Raw genomic sequence first — 19,994 nt, 5'->3', positions numbered from 1 at the left:
AGTGCTTTCAATTCAGCTACAAGATTTACAATCCGATAACAGTCTAAATGGTAATTTGCGTGATAGTAGGTTGGCAGAAATTGAAAATATTTCTTTGAAGATTATCTGAACTGACGAGGTTACCAGAATCTTTTGTTTACTCTTGACACACAGAGACATTGTGCAACATTTTATTGTGTTCACCAAAACAAACAGGAGCGGGGAGGGGGGAGGTAAGAAGGGTGGGGGCACAAGAGACAAGAACATATAAAGGGAAATTGCATGTGCCTGTCCAGTGTTTTTATTTCATGTTTTCCACAAGGTTCATGAATGCAAAATGAAGCTATTCTTCCTAAGCTGCTTGCTGGTTTCTTGCTGTTGCCTAGCTGGGGCAGTGAACAGGGAGTACTACATCGGCATTATAGAGACAGTCTGGAACTATGCACCTGGCAATACCAATATCGTATCTGGACAGCTTTTTGCAGAAGAAGAGTAAGTAAAACAGTTTACACTGGTTGAGTTTGATTTTACAGCATTGTCTGCTTTAGACACTAGCAGCTAGACTGAAAACCTGGTGAAGGCAGTGAAATGAATCATGTTAGTGTCACTAGATTTTCTGTCACACATATAAGGGAATTTTGATTTTTTTCCTGGCTTGCTTGAGAATTACATTCCAATGCTCTGCTAATTAGAGGCATTGGGATATGTAGGGTTTTTGTGAATTTGTTGCAATGACATGTTTACTAAGTAGAGACTAGAAAAAGACCCTGAATGCCTAATGATGTTTAATTTTGAATGGCTAAGGTGCCAGTGCTGAAGAGAAGACTTTTGTTGTTACATTTTTAAATGTGGAAGTAAGTTTGACAAATTTAAAACTTTCCTATTGAGCACAGGTTTCCTTTTTAGATATTCATTGTTGGCAGTGGTCATTTTCACTAGTGCAGCAGCACAGCTGGGTCCTTCCATCCACAGCGGAGGAGCTGGGTTGCTTGTTACAAGGCAAGGAGAGTCCTGTGCAGAGTGAGAGCAGCAAGTAGGATGAGGCTAAGTATGGTGAGGAGGAGGGGAGCACCCTGAAGAATAATCAATAAAGAAAACTCAGATATAAAAAGCATCTGAGAAATATTTGAGAGAAAAAAAAGTTCCTTCCTGCTATTTTTTTCAGTGTCTTTAAAATGAAAGAGGACTATGGTAAAATAAAAACAATTAAGAGAGAAATCAGAAATTAGAAAAAACTTGAAAATACAGTTCTCATTTAGTCTGTAGATGGGGGACTAGAAGATTTCCAGTGGTTTGTTTTCTCCAGTGAGAGCCAACAATATCTCAGTCATAATCTGCCACTTCATCATGCATGAGATGAAGCAGTCAACTTTTAAAATTTTTACTCATAAACTAAGTGACATGTAAGACCCTGCCAGTGATTCAGCAGGCTAGTAATTCTGATAAATGGTGGAAGCAGGGCAACTTGTCTGAAAATTGCAGAGCAGTGTTGTAACAGAACAAGCCACCACCGTTCACTGCACTTTCACTGGTTTTCTCTGTTCTGTGACAATCTGCAGCATGCTAAATTAATTCCAGTTTTTCAGTGGTTGTATGCCTGCAATAGACCTGGTCCCTTTTATCATACTTTTCATTTTTAGCTTCTCTGATTCTTTTTCTCCTCTTGAACCCTTCAACTATGAGGCTGTGCTTGTACAGAGATTGATATTTATAGAGGCAGGGAAGAACAGGAGAAGGGAAGACCGTGGTGTACCTGCTAGAAGGAATACTCTGCAATTGAATGGTAGCTGTTCAAACAGTCGTAGAAGAGCCATAACATATTTGCTCAATTTAATTTGTGGCTAAAAAACTTCATGCACTAAGACTTCCAGTAAATGAGCTTTTGCAACTAAGATTATGTTCTCCAAGTTTCATGGAGCTCTGAACTGGCATTTTAATTACACTTCAGATCTATGCTTGCCAAGGAACAAACAATTCCTTCCCCACATGCTCAAACAATGCTCAGCCTTGTGGGAAATACTTTGCATTTTGGGGCAGTATTAACTTGCTTCACAATATGGCCTGATGGGAATATGAAACCCAGTTGGCTTGGCTTCTCATCGTGTAAGATGAGAAATCAGGAGGCTGCTGAACTTCAGGCAGTGTTGGTTTATCTCCCGGGATTGCCTCTTCCTGGATTAGGTACTTCCACAGCTAGTCCTCCTGAAACGGGCAGGGGGATGTGCAGGGGGATTTGTTGTTAAAGAGACTGGAGTTTGAGCTAACACCATCAGCCAGTAGTAGCACTACTAGTTTGAACAGCCAGTGCTGGCAGTTTCTATCACCATTGTAGTCAGTGAATATAAGAACTTTTTCCACAAAGATAATTCTTCTCAGAGACTAAAATATTTGCTGAAAGGTACCTGACCCTCAGCACAGGCAAAGGTTGGCTCCAAAGCCATTCCCAGTTGATAGTTGTCAGAGACACGTGGTGACCGTTCACCTGCAGCTCGTGGTGCTTAGGCAGCATATCCACAATGGCTACACGGTTCAGAGGTATTGATACCACATGTAGGAAATACCGTCTCCATCAGTCTCATTTTGGCTCGTGGGTTAGGCTGTTTCCTCACTAACCAAGCTCTCATTTTTCATGTAAGTGTTTCATTAATTGAGAGGAGCAATGGTCCAGTAGTTAAGGCAGTCAGTGATTGAGGAGGTTATTGCTAATTCCCTGCCTCTCGTGTAACCTGTTTGTATATTCCTGGGCTGAATCTGTAAAAATGAGACTTTATTAGAGTAAATCCATATCAAGTTATTCTTCGGCTATGACTAGTAAGCCAGCTGAGGGCTTGGTCTCACTCATTTCAGCACTCTGCATGCCCCGCCCTCCGCCATGCACACACTGGACCTTAGCAGCACCTTGTAGTTTTGCTCATGTCCAGACACCTTAAATGTATTTTACAGCAGAAAAGTCTGCTTCTCATTGCAATGGAGCAAGGACCATGCAGTCAACATAATAGCATGGTGATGGAAATTACTATTTTTAACAGGCCATGGAAAATTATACCGCAATTTAAGCATGCAAGTACAGAAGTTTCAAGGAATAAGAACTGTTATTTGCCTTGTCCACGTGGTCTCAAATTTGCCCAGAATTGTATCAAATACCCTTATCTTCAGTCTACAAAATAGGTAGAAAAAAATTCAGGTTGGTGCATAATATTTATTCTCTATATGGGTGCCTAACTCTTTACAATAAGAGACATACACAGATATAATTGTGCACAGCACTATGGAGGCGTGGTCTTTATTTGAGACCCTACTAATTAACACCATTCAAATATAAAATTAGCATCTGACACTACAGATGTGTTTCTGTATTTTCTTTACAGGCAGGCTGGTGTCTTTCTCAAAAGAGGATCACATAGGATAGGAAGCACTTACAAGAAGGCTGTCTACACTCAGTACACCAATCAATTATATGATGTGATAGTTGACAAACCTTCCTGGCTGGGTTTTTTAGGCCCTATCATTAAGGGAGAAGTTGGAGATTCCATTATTATTCACTTGAAAAACTTTGCTTCCAGAAGCTACACACTGCATCCACATGGTGTAAGATACACAAAGGAAAATGAAGGTAAGCTTGAGTCCATTCTGTGCCAGAATTTATCAAAAGTTAATCATTCCTCTGAGCATAAGTGATACTTTCTCATCAAAGAGAAGACTGGTCAAGTAAATAAAGATTTAAAACAGGACATAATCAATTTAAAATAGGACCTAAGAAGTTTGATAATTTTTAAAGAGTGAAACACAAAGCCAAAAGTGGAATCATAAAGAAGGCAATTTTAGATCAACATTTCACCTGAAATAAGAGTATTTATGTTTCACCTGAAATAAGGGTATAAAGGTATATAAGAGACGCAGGTCTTAAGGATATCTAAAGGAAAAATTAATGCTGTTGTGAAGAAGACATTGTTAACAGCAATAACTTACAGTTCCAGATTCTTAACACTAAATTTGTGTATATTTTATACAAGGTACACAAGAATTTCTTAAAATGGAGAAACAGTTATTGCTTTGTAATAAATAAATAAGATATAAGTCTGACACACTTTAAGATGTATTGTAGGGTTGCTATTGTGATTAGTGATGAATTGCCCTTGCAATAGCTGGTCTTGCCACACTCAGGCGATGAGGGATTTTCGGCACCAAACAGCACCAGAATATGGCTCTTGAAAGTTTTATTAGTGGGCCTTTAAAACAGTGTGTGAATTGTTGAGAATATGATGTCTCAAAAGGAGTCTTTAAAAATATTCATTAGAAGAATTTATGAAGTATCAGCCTAACTTCTAATATTTCATGAAGTTTTTTGTTACAGCTAATATATGACTTGATATAGACACATTCTCTGGGAGCAGAACAGTGTGTTATGTAGCAGTACATGCACTTTTTGGAACAAAGTTTAAATTTTTTTTCTGTTGCTCTCATTCCAGTGACACCTATATTCCTTGAGGACATATGCAGTATTTTAGAACAGTTTCCAAGATTAATATTTAACAAATGTTTTACAAATATTTGAACTGTTATCTTTTTAGCAGCAGTACATAGTGCCCTCCTAATAAATTAAGGACTAAATTTAATGTGCCATTAATCGAAGCACTCCCATGGAATTCAAAGGCAAATGAAGAGACACCTAAAGAGATGGAAAAGATCTACTCACCTGATTTTAAAGTTTGGGGTTTTTTACCTGTATTCAGAAGTTCAGTCCGTGTTACTGCAACATGTAGTCAACTTTGAAGCATGGCAGGTGCTATGCTAACACCATATTGTGAATGTGTTGTGTTAATGCTGGCTGCGTGGCATTCTTCAGGTGCTTTTTATCCTGACAACACCAAAGATTTGCAGAAGAGAGATGATGCTGTGGAGCCTGGAGGCCAGTACACTTATACATGGGATGTGACAGAAGATCAAGGTCCAGCTAAGGGAGATGCAGACTGCATAACCAGGGTTTACCACTCCCACATAGATGCTCCAAGAGATGTTGCCTCAGGGCTTGTTGGGCCCTTAATAATTTGCAGGAAAGGTAAACCATAAATAAATAAGTAAATAAATACATATGCAAGGTGATTGATAATGGTTATTGATAAATATCAGTGAAATAATGTACTGGAAGAGGAGAAGATTACAGTTGATTTTGAAATCACAATTTTTTGTCTTCTCAATTAGCTGCCTTTCAATAGTGTAGGATGTGGTTTGATTTTGTGTGTGACAGTGAATATAATTTGCAGAATACTTTGTCCACAAATCCATGTGAGTGAGATGTGTTCATGCTAGTAATGCAAAAGGATGTGTAAATACTGATATGAGAAACAGATTTATTGTAATCTTATCACATGCGATATTTATTCTTAGTAAAGCTCTTTTATAGTATCTATCAAAACCAATCGTTGTTTTCTGAGCATGTCTGTAAGTTTTTGTGTACACTTACACTCAGGAAAAGCAGCAAAATACAAAGTGACCAGCCCTACTGATACTACGCTTAAAACTGATGAAAAGATAACGTCAGTTGCCAAAGACTTTGAATATACCACTCTCTTTTTCAGATACAATGAATAAGGACAGTGATAAACACTTTGATGCTGAATTTATCCTTATGTTTTCTGTGATGGATGAAAATCTCAGTTGGTATCTAGAGGATAATATCAGGACATACTGTTCTGAGCCTTCCAAAGTTGACAAAGATGACGAGGACTTCCAGGAAAGCAATAAAATGCACTGTGAGAGAACATTATATTAATGTTGCTTGTCATTGATGTGGTGAAGTAATATTTTTGTGTTGTCTCTTTTAAAGGTGAGCTGTAGATAATTTCTTTTTTTTTTTTGTAAGCAGGGCTTTTTCTTGGAGGATTAAGAAAGGTTCTTTTAAATAAAAAAAAAATTTAAAAGTGATGGCAAGTATTGTACAATCAAATCTTTGTAGTTGTGATATAAAATTCTTAGGGGCCAAGAACATTTTGCCAGTATAATTTCCCAGGTGCTCTAAACAGAGTTGTTACTTTGTTCTGTTTCTTAGTCCTGAACTCTGCACTGTAATATTGCAGTTTAGAAAAACAGTTTTTACTGTTAGTGTCAACAAAGAACATACCTTTGGCTCTGACATGGATTCCAGAATCATAGCAGGAACTGCTGTTCATTCAGATAGTTGTGGAGATGAAGTGTGTGTCTGATAGTAGCTCACTTTCAAAGGTGCAGTTTTGTTTTGAGCCTCTCTCTATTTTGAAGAATAGAGCAATAGTTGTATGACACCTGCTTTTGAAGAAAAGATCCTAAGGTCTGTGAAGGTAACTGTAATAAATAACATTTCTTTTAGCAATCAATGGGTACATGTATGGATACCTCCCAAACCTCACAATGTGTGTGGAAGATAAGGTAAAATGGCATCTTTTTGGCATGGGTAATGAAGCTGATATCCATTCAGCCTACTTTCATGGACAGACCTTAATAGAAAGGCATCATCGAGTTGACACCATCAACCTCTTCCCAGCCACATTCATTGATGCTGTCATGATACCAAGGAGTCCTGGGGAATGGCTGCTCAGCTGCCAAGTGAATGACCATATCGAAGGTACAGTGTAAGTTCCAGTGATCAGAATTTGTTTTAGCTTAAGCTAACAGTTTAGTGAGTCACTTTAGTAGTACTCCTGACCTGGTTATATGCCAGACAATATTCTCCTCTAGGTAACAAAACTCTCGTAGTAATTGAAATGCCTAGAAGTGCATTAGATGAGCTTGAGCATGTAGCCATGGAAATCAAGGAAATTCTTGTCTGTAATGGAAATTGTTATCAGTTGGCAGCAATTGGCACAGCTGCACTTTTGCAAGCCTCAACTTTAGACAAACGATAGCATGATGTTTGCCCCTTATTGAAGGTAATTAATCACAATTTTCTGTTTGCCAACAAAAAAGTTGGGGCTCATTCCGTGTTTCGGCACAGGGCACAGGACAGGCAGGCTCACTTGCCTGCTGACAAAGGCATGTTCTGGAAAAAGCATTAGCTAATAAGCGGAGATGATCTGCATTTCTCTTCCCTGTATCTTCCTGTATTTCCAGTGTTTGATAGACATATGAAATACTCAGAAGCTAATTCGACGCTTTTCCATGATCTATATCCCTGTAAGTGAATTAGAGAAGTAATTTGTCACAAAAGTGGGAAGGAACACGGAATTCAAATTCATTCTCCAAGATTTGAAAATTCTGATATAAAAAAAAGAGTATGTTTAACCTGCAGATTCAACTACACAGAGGTTATAAGTTTTGAAATAGCTATCATGTCAAGCAGCATCCTGATGTGGTTGCAGCATCCTGGTCAAGACTTAAATCTTACAAATGGGCCTAATCCATAGCTGTAAAAGGACTCTATTATATTATTTGTATCTCCAACAAGCAGATTTCCTAACAGACCTTTCTCCTAGGGTGCAGAGACCCAGGAGTTTCACAAGTAAGCTGATTAGATTTAGGGGAAGATGGCCAGTCTGCTAGCACCTGGCCTTAACTGAAGTGCTAACTGACAGTGCTGTTCCCACTCCACCCTGCTCTTCTCTTTAACTACCATGCCAGTTGCAGCTTTACAAGCAGAATGCACTTTACCACACCTGTCTGCCTACTGTAAATACCATGGCTGTGCTTCTACATCCTAGCCCAGCTGGCGTGCATTCTTCATCTTTTCATTTATGATTTGCATATCCATCAATGGTATGGGAATTCTCCAGGGAAGAGAAGAGCTATTGGAAGCAGGGAAAGAGAAAACAAAGTGCAGTTCCTTCTCCCTAATTTTCTCTACCTCCTCATTTTTTTCCAGGTGGTATGCAGGCCCTCTTTAAAGTAAAAGATTGCAGGAAATCCACAACTGATCACAATGAGAGTACAAAGATAAGACAGTACTTCATTGCTGCTGAAGAGGTCATCTGGAATTATGGCCCATCTGCAGTGAACCATTTTACAGGACAAGAACTAATCGCCGACAGGTAAGTGCTTCTAATTAAAGAAGTTTTACTTTCTGAGCAAAATTGATATGAACATGCTAAATAAGGTAAGCCATATGGTAGAACTTTTAAGCAGAATTTCTCATTGTCCTTGCTTCTGCTTAAATATCAATGCTAGGATAAACATCAGACCAAATTAGGTCTATTGTTTTCCTTGTAATCTTACTATAAATTTCGCTGTAATGTTAGTAATTTCACTGGGATGAAGATGAGTTGTAATGTCACATGTAGGCAGTGACCTCTGATGATTCAAGATGATTGATTATTCTGAGTTAGAGAACAAAGCTAGGAATTCATTATTATCTCCTTAGCTGATGAAAATCATGCTAACAGCATCTCAGCTAGCAAACAACTTGCACAAGGTAGCTTTGCCCTTTGCTCTGTGTTTACGTATTTAAGACATGGATCAGTTCACTGAATACATTGATTCCTCAGATTTTTCATCTGTAAGTTAAAGAACACTTACCTGCTCCACAAGGCACGAGGCACAGTTCATTGTTTGAATAGTGCTTGTAAAACATTGAAAGATCCTTTTTTGAAGACTGAAAGTGTAGACTAAATCTTCTCACTTTCTTTTTAGATGTTACATATTCTTGGTGTTTATATCTACTGTTTTTGAATTATTTGGAACTTTTAATAATAAGAAGAGTAAACTTCAGGTTACAAAATGTTGACTAGAAATCATTATTGATGAGTCTCTAAGCATGCTAGCTTTATAAAGGGCAACAGAGCAGTGTCTTTTTCTTGAAGAGAAGTTAGTCAAGGATAATGGATTCCTGCACATCCTTATATGGAACTGCCTGTAAGTGTGTGGCCACATCACTGAAAGGAGACTCAAAAGACAAACTCAGCACGTCATACCGCAGAAAATAGGGTTGAGGTCCTGACTGCCTTTGTAAAACTGAGCATTATGACTTAAACTGTTTGCATCTATTGCAATTTCTTTTACACAGTGAATCTCACATATTTTTTGAACAAAGTGAGACAAGAATTGGTGGCTCTTACAAAAAAGCCATTTACAAAGAATACACAGATGGTTCTTTCACTGAACATAAAAAAAGACTCGCAGAGGAAGCACATCTTGGACTCTTAGGTAAGATATCTAAAATTATTTAATGTCAAAGATTTATGAGAGTAAACTATCACTTCCACGGGCTAGCCACAGTGCCCCTCTGCCTCCAAGGGAGGGGCCCTCAGCTCTCCCTGCCTCCTGCAGACGCTGGTGCCTGTGGCTTCCTCCAAGAGACACCTCAGGGTGTAAGAAAGCTCTTGAAAGCAACGCTGTGGTGGTCCCCGCCTTGCCTGTGGGAATAGGCCATGATCTACAAAGGCCAGGCTCTGAATTACAAGGCCAGGCTAGGCAGGTCTAGCCCTATTTACAACCTGGCTGCTTCTGGCATCTTTCTGGACTGAGTCTGAGGTTGGTGCTAATGTCTGTAGGTCCCTTTCCAAAGGGAGGAACTGTCCTGCACATCACTGGGCCTCCACAAGAAATTGGGAATGGAGCAGTCCACTGGCTGCTGGGCTGCCATGTGATTCAGGCCACGTGCCAGGGACCTAGTCTGCGGCCACACAGACCCAGGGGCAGTTCCCCATGCAATGGGAAAAGCAGCCAGCCATTCATTGCCATAAGCTTGTGGTGATCTGTACCTCACTTGAGAGGAACATCTTGTAATTAGACCGTGTGCTCTTTCCTAGGACCTGTTATCAAGGCTGAAGTGGGTGACAGCATCAGGGTGACCTTCCGAAACAACGCCAGCCGCCCGTTTAGCATTCAGCCCCATGGTGTGAGTTATCACAAGAGTGATGAGGGAGCGTTGTACGGTGCTGCCTCCAGAGGTACGCCTATAGACGGGGATCCTGCAAGCACCAGAGAACAAGCTGTCACACATGTTGATGTATTAAAGGTGATAAAATAAACAATGTTCATTCCTACTGTTGATTTCTATAACAGGTACTGAATCTCCAGCCTCTCATGTGAGTCCTGGTGCTACGTTTACATATGAGTGGAATGTGCCAGAAGATGTGGGCCCCACAGACCAAGATCCAGACTGTTTAACCTGGCTTTATTACTCAGCTGTGGATGCGGTCAGAGACACCAGTTCTGGCCTTGTGGGTCCTCTCCTGGTGTGCAGGAAAGGAGCTCTTCTTCCTTCTGGGAAACAGGTCAGTCAAAGAAGAAAAAAGGAAGTATTTGCATCATGGTAGCTGAATCTGCTGTCTCCTCCTGAATTGTGCCCTCAGGGCCTGCAACATTGAGGACCACTCAGCAACACCACCTCTCCACATCACAGTCACACTTATGTGCTGAGGGGAATACATAAAATGAAGGAAGTGAGTTTGCTTTTTGTTTTTTTTTAAAAAAAGCAAAATATGTCTGGCTCCAGATAGGCAGGCACTGAACTGTGAAACCACCATCACCGTGAGCAACCACTGGCATTCAAGTCTCAGCTAGGATGAGAATGGCTAGAAAAATAAAGACTTTAAAGACCAAAACACACATTCATTTCTCAAAATGGTTCCTGCTGGTAGAAAGAGCAATAGCAGCAGATATCTAGTCCACCAGATAACAGCAATTAGAGAGCTCTGAGATTATCAGAATGAAGTATCAATGTATGCATCTATCCTACTTTGTGAATTATACTTATAAATTATTATGCGTATAGAATTTTTGCCCTGACATTTTCTGTTCACTCATTTCTATTTTCCTTTGTGCTATTTCTTCTCAACAGAAAAATGTGAACATGGAGTTTTTTCTACTTGCCACAGTATTTGATGAGAATCTGAGCTGGTACTTGGATGACAATATTTTGATGTTTACACTGAATCCTAATAAAATTGACAAAGATGATGAGGACTTCCAAGAGTCTAACAAAATGCACTGTAAGAAAATTATTAGTTAGCCAAATATTCATTTCTACAATAAGGTTTTTACTTTTGTGATCTCATGTTGGAGACTGGAAACTGTATAGTGGCAGAGACATTTCATTCCTTTCCATTGGAAACAAAATCATGTTTGAATGCAATTCAATTTCAGCTAAATGTGGTAGTTCAAAATGCCAGCTGCTCAGTGTCTTGCATGGCTGTTGAGCATTTAGCACTGTTAAGTACTACTTTGAGCAGATAGAAGGAAAAATTAGGTCTGTAGCCCACGTGCAACCCCTACGAATGCAACCAGGCAGCAAGAGAAAACCGACTTCTGCCCTACAGATGCTGTAGCTGAAAGGAGGATTTTCACAGAATCACAGACTGGTTGAGGCTAGAAGGGATCTCTGGAGGTCGTCGGGTCCAACCCCCCCTGTTCAAGCAGGGTCACCCAGAGCTGGTTGCCCAGGACCATGTCCAGGTGGCTTTTGAATACCTCCAAGGATGGAGACTCCACCACCTCCCCGGGCAGCCTGTGCCAGGGCTCAGTCCCCCTCACAGTGAAAAAGTGTTTCCTGATGTTCAGAGGGAACCTCCTGCGTGCCAGCGTGTGCCCATCGCCTCTGGTCCTGTCGCTGGGCTCCACTGGGAAGAGCCTGGCTCTGTGTTCTTTGCACCCTCCTGGCAGGTGTTTATATCCATTGATGAGATCCCCCTGAGCCTTTTCTTCCCCAGGCTGAACAGCCCCAGCTCTCTCAGCCTCTCCTCATAGGAGAGAGGCTTTCTTGTCCCTTCATCATCCTCGTGGCCCTTTGTTGACTCCCTCCACTATGCCCATGTCTCTCTTGTACTGGGGAGGCCAGCACTGGACACAGCGCTCCAGGTGCGGCCTCACCAGTGCTGAGCAGAGGGGAAGGATCACCTCCCTCGACCTGCTGGCAATGCTTTGCCTAATGCAGCCCAGGATATCATTCACCTTCTTTGCAGTAAGGGCACATTGCTGGCTCGTGTTCAACTTGGTGTCCACCAGTACCTCCAGGTTCTTTTCTGCCAAGCTGCTTTCCAGCTCAATTTGTCTGAAGCCTTTCTACAATAACACCTGCAATCTCACCTTCATAATCTGACCTGCTGGCAATGCTCTTCCTAATGCAGCCCAAGATACCATTAGCCTTCTTTGTAGCAAGGGAACATTGCTGGCTCATTTTGTGTTCGTGGCCGAGTCTGGCTTCCTTTACCAGCACTATGGCCCCCTTAGAATGAAAATCTTTGTTTCTTTACTAGGGCGGAGCCGAGCTTCACACTGATTGTGTTTTGGTACTGTAGAAACATCTTTCAAGTTTCATGTGGAAGAACATTTTTATCTTCAGTACCTAGTCCTGCAAATAAGTCCTAATCTTTAAACATATTTGCTTGTGCTCTTTCTTAAATTTTGCCTTCAGGGGCCTTCCTACTATTTACAAAGCCTTGATACTGAGCATTAAGTGGTACCTGTGAGGCTCAGGCTTTGAAAATTTTGCAGAGTAGCTAGAAAGGATTAGTAACTCAAACTAAAAAACACTTCAGACTGTCTCCACTGTATGGCTGGAGGGTCTTGCAGGGTATAAAGTAGGATGCTCTATGCATCCTGTACACTTGACAGGTATAAAGCAGTGGAAGTTCCAGTTGGTCAAGTCAGCTACCTGTGCATTAGACATTGAAAAGGAACAGTTAGAAATTGTTTTAAAACAGCGGGTTTTAAAAGTTGTTTTGCTTGAATTGATTCTCTAATTTTGCTGATGTGATAAAGTATTTTATTCTTGATATTTCTGTCAGTCTAAGGCATCACATTACAGCTGAAGTATGTATTATTTAATCTGTATTGCAGAATTAAGTAATGTGTTAATCAAGGTGGGTTTTGTTTCATCAAATCTTCTGCAGCCATTAATGGTTATATGTATGGAAATCAACCTGGTCTTGAGATGTGTAAAGGAAGTGTGGTTTCCTGGCATTTGATGGGCTTGGGGTCAGAAGTCGACATCCACGGGATATACTTTTCAGAAAACACATTTGTAACTAAAGGAACACGAAGAGATACAGCAAATCTTTTTCCACATACCTTCCTTACAGCTGTTATGAAGCCTGATTCTGAAGGTAAATGTTTTGTTTAAAAATCCTGTTACTAGTTTAGAAACTGTTTACCTATGAACGTTTTATGCTTGGAGACAAGCTTTAAATAGCTGATATTTTGATCCTTTGTGAGCTAAAACTGTGTATAGCTGTGTTCGAAGGGCAGCAAACTTGTGTTCATAGGATATAAGCTCTTAATGCTAAAGTCTTGATTCTTCTGGCTTCTATGTACGCTGAATTTTATTACTACAAGTAGCCATGCTGCACAAAGAATTTGGATCTTATAGGAGCAATAGCCTGTGTCTCAGTCTCTAAACACTAAATCAACATAAGTAATACAATCTCAAGATCTTCTAGTAACAGATATTTATCCTCAAGTCTTTGTTTCTTGTACGACCTCTAGGAGTTTTTGAAGTGTCATGCCTGACAACAGATCACTACACAGGGGGCATGAAACAGAACTACAAAGTGAAACAATGCCATTGGTGGAATGTGGATCTATCTATGTATTTGCATGAAAAGACTTACTATATTGCTGCAGTGGAAGTTGAATGGGACTATTCTCCTAACAGGACATGGGAATTTGAGAGGCATCAATACCATGAAGAAAGGTACTTTGGAATACAGGCAAAGGAAAAAATGCAAAAAAGCAAAGGAGCAACTCACTTCTCTGAACCTTTTCCTCCTCCAGGCATTTCTAGACATCCTTTCTTTGCATATATATTTTCAGGGCTCACTTGAATTTGTGGTCCTTCTCCACTAACGTTGCCATGTAACTGTGAGCCAGACAGCATGATGTTCATGAAATGGTCTAGCATAAATCTTCTGTGGGGCACCTGCAAATTTTCATGAATCCTGGATAGTGCATGCACATTTATTATTTACTGATGTTGGTACAGTCCTTGATGCTTAAAATGTTCATTAATTTGTAGATACGATGACTACTTTGTCCTCATATTTGATTACCTACAATATGTAGTGCGTCTTTGTCTCATGTTTATCTGTACTCTGAATAAGGTTCTTTTTTACTCCTCTCCATTTCATTAGTTTACACAAGAGAAGTCCATGACCGAATCCGTTCACTATGAAGCTTGTCACCTTGATGTTTTATTCCCAGTATTTGAATCTCAGTGAGAGGGAACTGACTGGATCAAATAATTTATGTCCATTAGCAGAAGAGGCTAAACAATGAACTGATGAATTTCTATATGTTCCACCTGTATAACTTCATTTGAGGTTAAAGTAGTAGATTGTAACTGCCTGTATTATTTTATTGACTTAATTGTATTTTCTTTTTCCTCAGCTTGATAGCACATCTCCTTGCCCTGCACACCACAGTGGACTCCGTCATAGTTCTAAGCACAAGTAATATAGACTGTGCTGTTACCAGACTTTTTTTTCCCCACTGTCTCCAGCTCCCATAATCTCAGCAGAGAATCAGTCCCTCACACTTCATTTCAGCAAGGCACTTAAGCTTTAGAAGTTTTAGGCTTCATTTCAGATCTACAGAAGTCACCAAGGGCTCTATTTTTTGGTATGCAAGTTGTTGGATGACTTCTTGCAATTTGAAATACCGGTCAGGCTGAGCACTCAGTATTCTCTCAAACGTTATATAGACTTGGTCTATTTATAGTGGTTTTTTTAACCTTCTAGGTTAAGAGAAACCTCCTAGCTTCACAAGAATGTTTTCATGTTGAAGATACCAGTGGTCTATGAGATTACAGTTTTACTGAGCTGGATTTTTGTTAGATGGTCAATTGACATACTTGCAAAAGATGTTTTCAAATACATGAAGAAATGTACAACATATTCTTATCTCTGTTTTCTTTTTTTTTTTTTTTTTTTTGTTTGTTTGCAGCCCTGGCAATCCATTTTTAAATAAAGACAACAAATTCATTGGCTCAAAATACAGAAAGGTAGTATATCGCGAATACACTGATCAGACATTCAGTACTCCCAAACCCAGAGGAGAGGAGCAGCAGCACCTGGAAATTCAAGGTACAGTCATCACGAAGTTCAGTTTTGAAACTGGGAAAAATGTAGTGAAACAAAACAAGAAGATACTATTTGAATAATAACAAGTATAGTTTTACCCACACAAAGCGCCTAAACCTACATCGAATTGCTACTTTTATCATGGTGCTTTCCTTGCAAGATTACATTGCTTGCTTTACAAGAAAAAAAACTGCTTGGCTGCCTGATCACAGGTCAGTATTTTCAAAGTCAGCATAAAACTGGGCAGCAACATCCAAACTGACTTCAAATACACAGCAGGTGTTGGAGCTTTTGAGATTTAGGCCTTTACTTAGATGCCTACCTTCACCTACTCACGTTAGCGTATCACAGTGAATGACATTATCTATGTATAGTTTTTAGCTGAATTATAAGCCAATGATGTATATTTGAACATAACCTCTCTCTCTCTCTCTGCTCTGATCTTCTGTAAAACTGAGTTAATCTTTCTTTTCAATCCAACAGGGCCACTGCTTATGTCAAATATTGGAGATAAAATTATAATAGTTTTTAAGAACTTGGCATCAAGACCTTATTCTATACATGCCCATGGAGTGAAAACAGACAGTTCTGTTGTTGCTGTAACTAACCCAGGTATCAGAGCATCCTTGTTTATTTCTAGCAGGTAACGTCAAGCCTTCTAGCAAGGTTTAGCAAGCTTTCATTTTAGGATAGCAGGAAAGATTTAATTTTTGTTTGTTTGTTTTTACCTTAGGTTCTTAAATTTTTTTATGCCAATTATGACAAATAGTTCTGCAATTAAAATGGCCCTACTAACTATTGCTGTGTATCCTAGCTCTTGACAGATCAGTAATTTTTTGACATAGCATCAAAAAGGCTGCACCTTTCATGAAAGCAAACAGATTTGGCTACATAGGGAGAGCACAGCTTATGGTACCTATTATTTCAGAAGTTCCTCTGTGATCTTTACAAAAGATACAATTGTTTTTATTAAGAATGATAAACTGGACAGTGCAGCCACAAGCACAAAAAAATGTTGGCAAGAAGAGTCCGGGATCTGCAGAAGGGAAATAACAATAAGCTAGCTAGTGCAGTAATTGGGAAGAGGAAGTTCAAGAAAAATATAAACTGTAAATGGAGATAACATCTGTTTCAGGATGACCTCTTATAGGTCAGCACACAGAAAACTTCTAAAATTAATCAATATTTATTCAATTCAGGTGAAACAAAAATGTATGTCTGGAAAATCCCAGAGAGATCTAGTTCTGACAGAGGAGATCCACATTGTATTGCATGGGCATACCATTCAACGGTGGACATCATTAAGGTACGTTATTAATATCAATCTAAAGGGTTTTGTTCTTTCTTACAGCAAAAGGGAGAGGAGTTTGAAACTTTCTGCTTTCTCTGTCAAGCCATTCCCCCCACTACCATATGTTTGAATTTGTCTCTTGAATAATGCAAGAAAGTCAGGGCAGAATTTGAGTCACAGCCCTTCATGTTCTTGCTCCCTGGTTTTTCTGCTGTTGGTATAGATAGATCACCTCACTTAGATTTCATTCTTAAAGCTAACACTTCATAGCTTGCTCAATGCCTAATCAGTCATGTGTGGGAAAATTAACAGCAACTGTGGAACATAAATCTGCCAATTTTGTACAAGCACCCATTAACTTGACTAATAATTTTAATGGAAATTAATGTATTCTTTCCTTCATGTCTCAGCAAACACAAAAAAGTGTCAGGAAGTATATTTTGAATGGAAACCAAGCTCAAAATCCTAAAACCTAAAAAGAATTTGGAAAAAAAAGATGAGCAAGAAATTAAAAAGGAATAAATGTTTACTTCTAGCAAGAGATGAAGAAGAGGCAGTTACTCTTCATAATCCATTGAACTTGATCCATGGGTAGTATATAACAGTAAAGAAACCACCTTGTTTGTCTGACACTGGCTACCTTTATTCCCAGATACTGACAGCCGTAAAAATAGTAAGAGGGTTCATGTCTGCCATTAAAAGTGCTTCGGCTTAGTCACATCTTGTAATTATATGATTTTTCATTTATGATTTCAGGACACTTACAGTGGATTAATAGGCACACTTGTTGTGTGTCATAAACATTATTTGCCATCATTTCACACTAAAAAGAAAGTTCAGTTTGCTCTTCTTTTTATGGTTTTTGATGAAAATGAGTCATGGTACTTGGATGAAAACATTCAAACTTATTCCAGCAACCCACACCTTGTTGATAAAGAGGATAAGGAATTCCTTGAAAGTAATAAAATGCATGGTATGTTTCCCAGTTTAGTTAATGTAACTCTGGAAACTCTATAAACTTATGTGTTTGAAAGTACTGCATATAAATTTGACTTTCTCATCGCTTCTGAATTTCCAGTTCCAGGGCGGATTGCCTGAAAAATTTCACTCAAACTGTTTGAAAACACCCTTAATGCCACTGAATTACTCTTCTTTTTTTTTTTTTTTTTTTAACTATGAAAAATGGTCTCATGTTGAAATTTTGAGGAGAGAAAGAGTAAAAATGAAATTTGAAATTTTCATTTGATGTCAGAAAACAACTGTTCTGGATAAGTTGGAAAGGCAATGTGCATCCTGAAAGCATGTCCTGGTAAAGCTTGCCCTTTACAAAGAGCTGCAGGAAATGCAAATCTTTAAGAACTGCAATATTAGCAATGATGTACAGCAAAGAACTTTACTTTTAACTACATCCTACTTTCTAGTTAAATATGGAATATAATCAGACCCATTCATAATATACTGTCCAATTGTTTTGTTTTTATATACCATTCAAAGCTGTTACTTTTGCCTGGCATTAGCTTTCAAATCTTGTATTCTATTGAAGTTTAGAGAATAACAATACACAAAATACTGTTTTCGCTGTCTTGCTCTTTCCCTCTTTTTAGCCATTAATGGAAAGGTGTTTGGAAATTTACATGGCCTGACTATGCATGTTGGTGATGAAGTAAGCTGGTATTTGATGGGAATGGGCAATGAAGTAGACATTCACACAGCACACTTCCATGGTCACAGCTTTGATTATAAGGTAACAGGTCCCTTCCACTCATTTCTTGCTGTGTCAAGAATGAAAGGTAGATCAAGTACCAAGGACTGTACTCTCTGGTGAAAAGTCAAATGTTACAATATTAAGCAGGACTTGTAATTTGACGGTAAAGTTTTTATGCCTCAAACCTGTATTTTATCAACATACAAGAGAAGGAGTATTTGCTGACTGGTAACCTCACAAGTTGTTTTCACAAGGTAGCTGTGAATTTTCATGGCTGTGGTAAAACAGCAGCTGTAGTTTTCCTTCATTTCCATGTAGTTGCTAGTTTATTGATCTTTTAAGCATGAAGCAGATGTACAAAGTGATGCTTCTGTAGAAATGACATACAGCAGGTGCCTTTTCACTCAACTGTGATTAAAAAGTTTGGTGGGAATATGCATAAAAGGTAGCTTAAATTACAGCCATCTGGTAATGCCACACTGTTTAACCATTGGGGTTTTTTTGTCCTGAAGCAAACAGGGGTTTACCGGGCAGATGTCTTTGATCTCTTCCCTGGGACATTTCAAACTGTGGAAATGACCCCACAGAACCCTGGAACCTGGCTGTTACACTGTCATGTTACTGACCACATCCATGCAGGCATGGAAGCAACCTACACGGTGCTCCCAAAGGAAGGTAGGAGCTTATCTATCTCAATAATGTTCATTACATTTAAAGATGCAGAATGGGGCTCACGGACAGGCCTGCGTACTCAGAACCAGTTCAGGCATCCAGCAATATTTCATGGCTTAATATTGATGTCTGGAGGCCAGAACGTTGCAAACCACCCAATCATACTTGCCTCAGCGCTGGTGCTCAGAAAACAGAAATAGCTAAAGGACTGAATGTTAACTGACTACTGCTTCAGCTTCCCATTAATGAAATTAAAATGTCAGATTTTTTTTTTTTAAAGAATTCATCATGAGACAGAGTAATTCTGTACCCAAGAAGTGCCAGTAGTGTCAGACTCGCACCCAATCTTCATTTAAAACAAAAATAACGGTAAATAAAGCTGAAGTCGTCATCCCTAACAGTTAAAGTACTGAAAAACTAAATAGTGTTTTTTCTTTCTAAAAGACATGGTTTAGCTATACAGACACTACTACCTTGCTTTAGCAATATTACCTGTGGAAAAAAACTTGAATCTTGAAGAATTTTGAAATTTTGAATTTCTTGTTTCTACAAAGTTAATACAATTTTAAAAGCAACACTTTCCTGTATGCAAAAGACAGAGCGTAATAGGTATGCGTTATAGTTAATTGACAGAAAAAGAACAGTAGGAACATTTCAAGATGTGTGTATGTAGATGTGTATATATAGATATACAACTATATAATGTACATGTGTATCTATACTAAAAACAGACTGGAATATTAAACACAATCTAGTTCTATTTTATAAACCATTCTGATTTACAGAATACATAGTGCCAAACTTGCACAGATAATAAAAAGATTGACTTAAGAGTAACGCAGAGATGCAGAAACAGACTTTACCTTGTAGAAGCAGTATGTTGGTTTTTTTCATAATCAGCCATCTAAAATGCATTAAATTGCACCCTTCAGTGCATTTTAAAGCTGTTTATAAGTGTAATTTGCAATGTCTAGAAAGTACTGGGATCCATTGCTCTCATTTTGGACTCTGTTGTTCATATGCGTAGACTATTCTTTTGATTAAATATATGTAACAAAAGCTATTTTCCCCCCTTACAGACAGTCTGTTCCCAAGATTATTCAATCAGTTCAAATGTAAAGGTATGGCAGGCACACCAGAATGATGAAAACATTTTACCACAGCGATTCTCCAAGGTCTACCTTCAGTGAAGCATTTCTTGAGAAATACTATCTCCTGGACAATTTATCTCCACGTGTGTTTTGGAAGATTTCATTTGGCGGCCCACAGCTAACAAAAGGACCATAAACTAAGACAGCTGAATGGATCTAACAGCTTATAATTATGTTTCTCTTTAAATAAAAATAGTATCTTTCAAGCTAAA

At 38.9% G+C, this 19,994-nt stretch overlaps 1 protein-coding gene across 1 annotated transcript in view; it reads left to right on the top strand.

Moving 5' to 3' along the window:
* The window catches only part of CP (ceruloplasmin), a 25,617-nt gene extending 5,623 nt beyond the window's left edge, over positions 1 to 19,994 (top strand). Inside the window, exons 2-20 of the mRNA XM_075031148.1 lie at positions 302 to 471; positions 3,348 to 3,592; positions 4,826 to 5,038; positions 5,559 to 5,732; positions 6,326 to 6,580; positions 7,814 to 7,979; positions 8,951 to 9,090; positions 9,696 to 9,836; positions 9,952 to 10,163; positions 10,730 to 10,880; positions 12,780 to 12,992; positions 13,372 to 13,579; positions 14,827 to 14,966; positions 15,447 to 15,575; positions 16,163 to 16,269; positions 17,011 to 17,227; positions 17,859 to 17,998; positions 18,472 to 18,634; positions 19,711 to 19,994. Of these exons, the coding sequence (XP_074887249.1) occupies positions 302 to 471; positions 3,348 to 3,592; positions 4,826 to 5,038; positions 5,559 to 5,732; positions 6,326 to 6,580; positions 7,814 to 7,979; positions 8,951 to 9,090; positions 9,696 to 9,836; positions 9,952 to 10,163; positions 10,730 to 10,880; positions 12,780 to 12,992; positions 13,372 to 13,579; positions 14,827 to 14,966; positions 15,447 to 15,575; positions 16,163 to 16,269; positions 17,011 to 17,227; positions 17,859 to 17,998; positions 18,472 to 18,634; positions 19,711 to 19,775 (3,249 nt within the window). The 3' untranslated portion in view covers positions 19,776 to 19,994. The remainder of the gene's footprint in view (positions 1 to 301; positions 472 to 3,347; positions 3,593 to 4,825; positions 5,039 to 5,558; positions 5,733 to 6,325; positions 6,581 to 7,813; positions 7,980 to 8,950; positions 9,091 to 9,695; positions 9,837 to 9,951; positions 10,164 to 10,729; positions 10,881 to 12,779; positions 12,993 to 13,371; positions 13,580 to 14,826; positions 14,967 to 15,446; positions 15,576 to 16,162; positions 16,270 to 17,010; positions 17,228 to 17,858; positions 17,999 to 18,471; positions 18,635 to 19,710) is intronic.

Source organism: Buteo buteo, chromosome 7 (assembly GCF_964188355.1).
Source record: "Buteo buteo chromosome 7, bButBut1.hap1.1, whole genome shotgun sequence".
In the NCBI taxonomy this organism is placed as follows: domain Eukaryota; kingdom Metazoa; phylum Chordata; class Aves; order Accipitriformes; family Accipitridae; genus Buteo; species Buteo buteo.
This window is presented reverse-complemented; position numbering and strand designations above follow the sequence as displayed.